The sequence below is a fragment of the Gracilinanus agilis genome, chromosome 4 (genome assembly GCF_016433145.1).
Source record: "Gracilinanus agilis isolate LMUSP501 chromosome 4, AgileGrace, whole genome shotgun sequence".
In the NCBI taxonomy this organism is placed as follows: domain Eukaryota; kingdom Metazoa; phylum Chordata; class Mammalia; order Didelphimorphia; family Didelphidae; genus Gracilinanus; species Gracilinanus agilis.
Genome location: NC_058133.1, coordinates 61,400,850 through 61,410,165, shown reverse-complemented (window position 1 = coordinate 61,410,165; position 9,316 = coordinate 61,400,850). Strand labels below are relative to the sequence as shown.

General features: G+C 40.6%; 1 protein-coding gene across 1 annotated transcript in view; it reads left to right on the top strand.

Moving 5' to 3' along the window:
* The first annotated feature begins 958 nt into the window (after positions 1–958).
* The window catches only part of ADCY10 (adenylate cyclase 10), a 126,982-nt gene continuing 118,624 nt past the window's right edge, over positions 959–9,316 (top strand). The window contains exons 1-3 of the mRNA XM_044674868.1: positions 959–1,539; positions 6,262–6,362; positions 8,847–9,018. Of these exons, the coding sequence (XP_044530803.1) occupies positions 6,360–6,362; positions 8,847–9,018 (175 nt within the window). The 5' untranslated portion in view covers positions 959–1,539; positions 6,262–6,359. The remainder of the gene's footprint in view (positions 1,540–6,261; positions 6,363–8,846; positions 9,019–9,316) is intronic.

Below are 9,316 nucleotides of genomic sequence, written 5' to 3'. Positions count from 1 at the left end.
CTGAGTAACACTGGCATACTAGTGTCCCATTACTAGTGTTGCCAGATGTATGAACGGAGCACAAAGGTTGCCAGAGTCTTCATGAAACCCACAGAGGGTTTGGCAATGGGAAAAGGTATATCCTGAGAAGAGCTATTGAGCACAATTATCACAGCACTGTCTTGGCAGAGCAGTGCAACTGTTTCCCAGTGACCATTCTCACTAAAGTTGAAAACCCAGCTAGTTCCAGCCCCCCACCCCACTCCTTAGTACTCAGGGCAAGGTTCCAGTCTGTCCAACCTGCCATGTGGCAAACAAGCAATAATGTTTTGGCTATATACTGTTTTCCTCTGGTCCTGTACGCTAAGGGCTCCCTACTTTTTTGCCAAAACGGAGACCCACAGTCATTGTATGAAACAAACAATTGACGTTTTGTCCCCCAGTGCAGCATTTGCTGGAACCAGGAAACCCAGGTACCCCAGGGCCATACTAAGCTGCCTCAAGGCTTCTCAGTGTGTCCAATCCAGAATTATAGTATAGTGGCATTGCAGGGCAAGGACACAGGCAATGAAATCCCTCCAATATTCTGAAGTGAAGGCCAGGTTCTGGAAGGGGGACATGCCTTGTGATGCTTCATTTCCTGCCGTCACTGCCCAAAATTTTAATTCTTCATAAGCATCCCGAAACTTGATCAAAGTGGTTGGCCAAACGTACTCATTCTTTGGTCGTCCCTTGATTGAGCCTTTCCCACTCACTGGCCTGTTGGCCTTGAGCCAAGTAAGTAATGTCCAGGGGCTGCAAAAGAGTGAGCCATGGTGTTGAGCAAAGGCTGAATAAGAGACATCTTGAGGTTAAAATCCTTTTCGGAGAGGCTGAAATGGTCCAACAGGGTTTTGGACACAGTTGTATATATAGCTTAGCCCTGGACATCCAGATGTTATTAGCATTCAGTGCTTTCCGGGGGAGGGAAGGGCTGGGGGGAGGAGGGGAACGAAGACTTAAAGAGAAGAGTAAATCCTATTCAGGAAGTGAGACGCAGTTGCAACAGTCACTGCACCCCATTACAGCCAGAATCGTTGCTCTGGGCGCTATTCTGTTGGTCTGGAGGGTCCCCTAGGTCAACTCCAACCCGCTCTTATAGCGGGCTGAAGGAAGCGTTAGTTATAGGGTCCAGGGAGTCGCCAAAGGTGGCACTGCAGTCAGCTTGCAGGGTCCGGGATCGAGAGGGAGAAAGCAGTTTGGGAGTTGACTCTGCGTACACCCGCGGACTGGGGTCACGTGGAGCGCTCCGCCAGGGTCATGTGAGTCTAGGAATCGACCGCAGCCATCATGGTTATGGGCAGATAGCCGGATCTCCAAGTGACGGTGCGCACTACGCATAAACAGGAGAACCAAGAAAATAAAGCAAAGCCATGAGAACAATAAAAAATAAAATGAAATTAAAAAGCAACTCCAAATCCCACAATCGACTTAGGAATGCAGTATTACGCAAGTGAGAAGGTTTGCAATGCACCTTCGTGGTCCAGCCATCAAAAGGAAGAATGAAGACCCTGGGGAAAGGTACTTAAAGGGTCAAAGGAGACTCTCGTCATTGGTGGAGAGCTGGACCCACCCAGACAGGGGCGGGGCTGGCCCGAGTCCTCTGAGTTTCCTTGTAGTTTTGTACCTGACACGTTCATGTTCCCTTCCTTTCCTAGTTTCTGCACAATCAATTTCTACATCCCTTTGGTTCTGCTTTTCTTCTCTCTGTCACTAGAGATATTGTTATTTACTATTCCTTTATAAAACTACTTTATTTACATTCACTTGGCACAATTATTTCAACTTTAATCTCCAGGCATATGGGTGATACACAGTTTGGGTTTGTTTGTTTTTTTGCCATTACCAAGAATGTCATTATGGGTATTTTTGTTCAGATGCTTTTTTGTTTAGATTACCAATCAAACATTTATTAAGCATAAGCTAGAAATGGGAATAGAAATGCAAAGAATGAAACAATTCTTTTTCTTTAAGACTGTACATTCTATTGGGAAAGCCTGTAAATATATTCAGAATAAATGTAAAAGGAGTTAGTTAAGAATTATGCTATGTGACCCCAAAGTGGGAGTGTCAAGGTCAAATGGGATGAATGCCTTTATAACTTTTGTTGGGTGAAAATTTATGTCTTTCCAAAATCAATTCACAATTCTACTAGCAATTATTGTTCCAGTTTTCCCACAACCCCACACCACTGAACTTTGCCATCTTTTATCATCTTTACCAAGGTCAAATTATGTTCATTTACATTTCTCTGATTCTTTGTGATCCTGAACCCTTTTGTGAATGGTTGTTGATAGTTTGTTTCTCTGTCCTCATCCCTCAATTCTTAGCAACATATGAAGCTTTTGGTCATCTTCTCTTTCTGGATATTCTTTCCTCATTAGGTTTTTATAATATTACTCTTTCTTGTTATGGCCCATGTAACATAAATGGTCAGAGAAGGGTTTTAAACTGCAGAGGAACTGTGAGCACAAAATATAGAATTTAAGAAAATAAGAGAAGAAAGAAAAAGATAGAAAAAAACTACAAGGTATTGTGCCCGCTTTTATTAGCATATCAACATTCATTGATTATCTGACTCATATCAAAGACATAGAATGAACAATGCAGTGGGTTACATCAAAGTAATCAGTTCTGTTATTACTTAGTTAATAACAAATTTCTATTACAGTCAAAGGTCACATTTTTTGCCTCTGTAATATTGGCTAAGGAAATAAAAAAGATGAAAGAAAGAGGATTCTTCATAGATAACTTCTCTATCGAGAATCTTCTTTCTTTCTCTAAGAAACTTCTTAGAGAAGTTATCTAGAATACAGGAGGATTGCCATATTCATCTACTGTATCCTGAGGAGAGCTTCTGAAATGTAAATTCCCATGTTGGTTGTAAGGATAATCAGAAGCCCACCATTCGAAGTTTGCTGGATAGTCTGATGAGCAATGCCAGACCTAGTCAATTTTGTAGAGACCCCACTAATTATTTTTTCCATTGAAGGTTTGAGCACTTATTAACCCTGTGAGTTCCTGATATGGCCAACAAGAAAGCTGCTTAATATCTTGTTTTATACTGGAATTTGACCTTTGCCATGACGCCTCAGTTGTTGGCATTTCAGCATCCCAGGATTGGTTAGTGCTTATGATCCCTTCATTTCTTATATTCTTAACAGAAGGAAGGAAAGGAGGGAGGGATAGAGGATAGGAGGAAAGAAGGAAGATGAATAATGGAAGGGAGGAGGAAAAGGGAGGAAGGAAGCAAGGAAAGGGGAAAGGAAATAGGAAGGGATGAAAGAAGAAAAAGAAGAAATAGCTACTTGTTAAATGTTTACTGTGTGCCATGCATTGTTAATTTAGGGGGATACAAATATAAGCAAAAAGAAAGACAGCCCCTACCCTCAAGGAGTTTACCTTCAAATGGGTGGAAACAACACAAAAAGGAAGATGAAAGATGAACGATGGGAAAAGAAAAAATATACTTGGCAGTGGTAATATAGAGGCATGATTTTGAAGTCCATAAAATCAGCAATAGGACCACGAGAGGGAATGAAAACAGGCCTATATCCCTCCACAAAATGGGGACTCCAGGAGTCCCCCCTCGACTCTATATGACCTACCATACACACTCCAATGAGATGGGGAGAGTAAGTAGGTCTTTCAAAGGAATATTCCAGAGTAAAATTTCCATGCTCTCAGAGCTCCCAAAGAAGATTTCTGCTAACATCTGTTTTCATATTGAATGAGTAAAAGATATCTTAAAATACAATATAGGCGAACATTCTAAAATTGAACAACCATATCTTTATCCCTTCCAGGACAAAAATATCAGGAATCCAAAAGGACTAGGAAAAAGATCATAATGGATCATAGATTTAGAGCTAGAAGAGATCTTAGGAGCCATTGGGTTCAACCTGCTCGTTTTACAGATGAGCAGAGCAAGGAAGAGAGAAGTTAAGAGAATAGAGAAGTTAAGCCAAATGAGGCTTAAGGATGAGCCATGGACCCAAGTGGGAGGGGGAGTACAGAAGAGAATGGTAAGAACAGCCAATCAGATGCAAGTCTGGTGAGCGGTATGGGCGGGGCCTGTAAAACTGCCATTTGGTAGTGGCCACTCCAGAGGATAGATGTGACACTTGTAGTTTCAGAGTAACTCAGATCAAGCCCTGTCCGGTTTGCCAAGTTCCTTAAGGGTTTGTCTTCCCATCTGGCCTGGAGGTAGGTCAGAAGAAGAGATGGAGTTGGGAATCTCAGCAGGAAGGGCTAATTTGTGGCAGCTGTGGTTAAGGACTAGAACTCCAGGATTTGGGCCAGGATTAGGGAAAATTATTGGGCAGAACTATTTCTCTCTTTTTTAATTAGGAGTAAGATTCTTGGAGAATAAAGGCTCTCTTGATTTTCTGCCTTCTTGGGAAGTAGGTCATTCTCACTTAGTCTCTTTTGAATAAGAAGGAAGGAAATGAATATTTATCAAGGACCTAATATTAAGTACTGTACAAATATTATCTCACTTGATATTCAAAGCAACCCTGGGAGATAGGTGTCACTGTTATGCCCATTTTTAAATTGAAGGAATTGGGTTTGACCAAAGTTAATCGGCTTGCCCGGAGTCACAAAGGTATAAAGTATCAGAACCTGGATTTGAAATTCAGGTTCTCCAGATCCTGTCCCTTCCCTTCTAATTAGCAAATTGCCCCAAGAATCATCTTTTCCTCCCAATTTCTAATCTCTGCCTTTCTTCAACTCTTTTCTCTACCACCTGCAAATGCATCCTTAAAAAAATTTCTAACCATCTCCTCAAACTATCAGTTTATATGGCTGCTCTGTTTCACAGTTAAAATCCTAGAAAACACTATCTGCTTTCATTATCTCCTCTACCTCCACACTCCCTTCTCAACCCTTTGCAAACTGGCTTTTGACCTCATCACCCAACTGAAAAGGGGCTCTCCAAAATTACCAGTATTTTCTTAATTTCTGGATCTGATTCCCTTATCTCATTTTTCATGCTTCTTGACCTCTTTGGAGCAGTTGACCCTGTCAAATCCTGTCTCTCCTCCCTGAGTTTCGTGACAATGCTCTGTAGATTTTCCTCTTAGCAAAAGAAAACTCTGCTCTTTTGGAAAAGAGGAAAACTCTGACTCCTTTGCTACATCTACATTCTGCCTCCTAACTGTTAGTATACTTCAGAGTTTTGTCTCTTTTCTCTCTACATTCTCTTTCTTGGAGATATCAAGTCCCCCGGGTTCTGATGTCCATTTACTCTGAAATGTCTTTATCTGATCCCAATCTGTTGTCATTCCGCCTCTCCATCTGCTTTACAACCCACAAATTCTGTTCTTTATCCATACTATGGCCTCTGATCTCTGGACCCCTCAATTACTAGGTCATCCCAATAGCTAACTATGTTCTCCTCCATTGCCCATCTTGTCCCCTTGGTAAACCAGTTCAACTCTGTACTGTCTTTCTTTTTTGAATCCCTTTCCCAGTTTACATCACCAATCTTAAACTGTGAAGCCTTAGCCTTGGATCACTCCCATTATATCCACTGCTTTGCTCCTACACACACTGCTGAAGGAAGCTGGGAAAAAATTATGAAACTATATTGATTGTATCTACTACAGATTTATGTTCTATAATCTCCATGGGCCCTCATTGCTGCAAGGGAATCCTTTTATACCTCCCTAACTGGCTCATATCCCACTCACCACAGGGATTTTTCAAAACCTCTTCTTCCCTTTTTAAATCTCCTGTAGTTTCTGCCTCTGTTTCTGTCTCCAGCACTTAGCTTCTCCAAAGTGCCCCTTCTATAGTCCTTATTCTCTCACTTCCGTCTATCTACTGGCCACCTCTCTTAAGTACCTGCCAACATGCCCCTGTCCCAATCCTGAGAAAATACTCCACTAGATTCCTTAGATCCATAGCTGCTATTTTATCCTCCTCTCTCTCTCCTCCTCCTTGTGGCTAAACTCCTTGAGAAGACCATCTGCAATAAATAAGTGCTTCCATTTCCTTCTCACCTTCATTTTTTAACTCTCTGCTAGCCCCTGACTTCCTCATCCAGCTCTCAGCACAGTTCTTAGCACATAGGAGGCACTTAATGAATGTTTATTAATGGAATAATGGATCAACTGAAACTGCTCTTTGCAAAATTAGCTGCCATATTTAATGGTCTTTTCTCAGGCTTCATTCTTTTTTTACCTCTCTGCAGCCTTTGACATTAAGATCACTATCTTCTTCATATTCTTTTCTTGACAGATAACAGTGACGCGGCTTTCTCCTGGTTTTCTTCCTACTTGTCTGAGCACTCATTCTAAGTTTCCTCTGCTGCTGCTTCTTCCAGGAGGGACTCACTGATGGTAGGTGACCCTCAGACTTCTGTACTAGATTGTTTCTTTTCTCCCTCTATCATATTTCACTTAGAGATCACATCAGCTTCCAATGGATTCTGTTTTCACCTCTATAATGATAACTCTCAAAGCTCCTTATCCAGCCCTAACATCTCTGCTGACAATCTATGCAAAGGCAAGAGATGAAACACAGAAATAACCAAGAGACCATCAATGTGAAGGGAATAGGGAATGTACAAAGGAAAGTAATATGAAATAAGACTAGAAGGGTAAGTTTGAGCCATATTGTGGGGGGCTTTAAGTGCAAGTTTAAGGGTTTTGTATTTTTATCATAAAGGCAATAAGAAGGCCCTGAATATTTTTTTTTAGTAAGAGGACATGTTCAGATCTGTGTTTTAAGAACACAATTTGGTGACTGTGCAGAGCAGAGGTTGGAGGGGGAAAAAACAGTTAAAGAAAGCTTGTTAAGAAATCCACCTATGCAATATCATTCTTTAGTTAGTTAAGGATAAAAACTAAAGGAGGACAACATAATTTTAAAAATAATCTAGAAAGATCTTTATAATAAACTCTTTTCTTTTTTTTAAACCCTTATCTTTCACCTTATAATCAATGCTGTGTTTTGGTTCTAAAGCAAAAGAGAGATAAGGGCTAGACAATGGGGGTTAAGTGACTTGTCCAGGGTTACACAGCTAGGAAGTGTGAGGTTAGATTTGAATCCAAGCCCTCTTGTCTCTAGGCTTGGCTCTGCTCCCAAAAATCTCTTTTCAACATCAAAGAAAGAAGAGTCACCATACTTGGACTCTGACACCACAGCCCTGACTGTGTTTATTGAAGACATAGAAATATACATTAAAAAAAACAGTTGGATTAGATCTTGTAGCTAGAAGAGATCTAGGCAGAATATGACACAGTTCTATGAGGGCATTGAGAGATTGATTCCTAAAGTACTGAATATACTAAACATCTAGAAAAAACACCCTTCAAAATCCAACTGAAAGTAACTGCTTTCCCATCTATATAAAATTCTATGAGAAAAACATATATACATAAATTGAGGACATTCTTTATATTGTATTAGTAGGAAACAGGAATACTTTGATAAATATTTTGATATAATATCTTCACCATTACACAATTGAAGTCAACTCAATATTTCATGAATGCCTACCTGCCTGAAACCCTCATACTATACAAAGACCCAGCCATGCTGTTCACTCTCCACTTCTAGCTCACTGTCCAGCTTACTGCACCTCCACCTTGGTCTGTTCTACCATTAAACCCACTTCCTGGCCTCCCATGTGGGTCCCTGTCTTCCTGACCCCTCCTCCTTATTCCTTCTGTTTTCTAGCTCTTCTTTATATAAGTTGTTCAAGAGTAGAGATCATGTTGTTTTTCTTTTTTATCCTTCGTGTTTAGCATAATTTCTGGCATGTAGCAAGCACTTAATAAATGCTCTCTCTCATTCTTCCCCTCCCCGTCCCCCGTCTTTCTCCCTCTGCCTATCTGTCTGTCTTTCTGTCTGTCACTTCCCCCCTCCCTCCTCTCTTTCTCTGTCTCTCCCTCTTCTCTTTCTCCCTCTTTCTCTCTAATCTAACTGGGGCCAGCTAGGTGGCACAGTGGATAGAGGACCAGGCCTAAAGTCAGAAAGACTCATCTTTCTGAGTTCAAATCTGGCCTCAGACACATTTTAGCTGTATGACCATGGACAAGTAATTTAATTAACCCTGTTTGCCTCAGCTTTCTCATCTGTTAAATGAGCTGGAGAAGGACCACTATACATACACAACACTTTCATAAAACCATCATGCACAAAGAAATATGGGGTGAGGAAGGAGGGAAGGGAAAAAATTGGTTCACAAAATTTGAGGGTACATAAAGGAACATAATAAGATATAAAGAAGCAAAACAAAAAGAGAATGCAGAATTAGGATAAAAAAAGAAAACCCTAGGAAAATACAGCTTATAAGAAAGAATGCAATGAAGGTGGCACACACTTTTGAGTTGCTTCTTCCTTGCTATTAGCACTGACTAGCAACTTTTCAGTAAAAAGGGCAATCTGTTACTGTGGGAATGGAATTATTCTCTATTTAAAGGAAATGAGGGTGGTAAAGTTAGTTGGCTCAGTGGATAGAAAGTCAGACCTTGAGATGGAAGGTCCTGGGTTCAAATCTTGCCTCAAATACTTCCTAGCTAGGTAACCCTGGGCAAGTAACTGGACCCTAATTGCCTAGCCCTTACTGCTTTTCTGCTATTAATTCTAAGACAGAAGGTAAGGGTTTAAAATAATAATAATAATAATAATGCATATGGTGCCCCCATTAGGGAGTTGAACCTTTCAACCTTGGCCTGTTCTTTAGAACCATGACAATCTTTTAAGACACAAGAAAGATGAAAGGAAATTTAAAAAAAGGAGCAAACAGGGGTCAAAATTCAGTTGCTGCCCCTATCCTTGTGATATCTCAATTTATATACTTTTCCCTCTGACCACAGGGCCCTGAAAATTTTCCTCTTAAGATGAATATTGGAAAAGTACCCTTTCCTGATCGGACTATTGTCAGAATAGCTGCTCACCTACCAGATCTCATTGTCTTTGGAGATTTTACCTCAGAGCGGCCCTCCATGGACTATTTTGATGGAGTCCTCATGTTTGTGGATATTTCAGGCAAGTACAAATGAGATTTCCAATAGTGGAAAGAGGCAAACCTGAATTATAATCTACCTGTTAAACTGAGCAGGGTTGAAGAGTAAAAATATTGATATTTCAGGTTCATAATGATGAATACTCCAAATTTTAAAATAAGGCATGAGTGCAGGCATCTCCTTTAATCAGGGCACTTTCCCCCCATCCCCTTCAACACCTTTTTTTTACTTTTTTTTTTTTTAACATTTATTAATATTCATTTTTAACATGGTTACATGATTCATGCTCCACCTTTCCCCTTCAACCCCCCCCCCCCGCA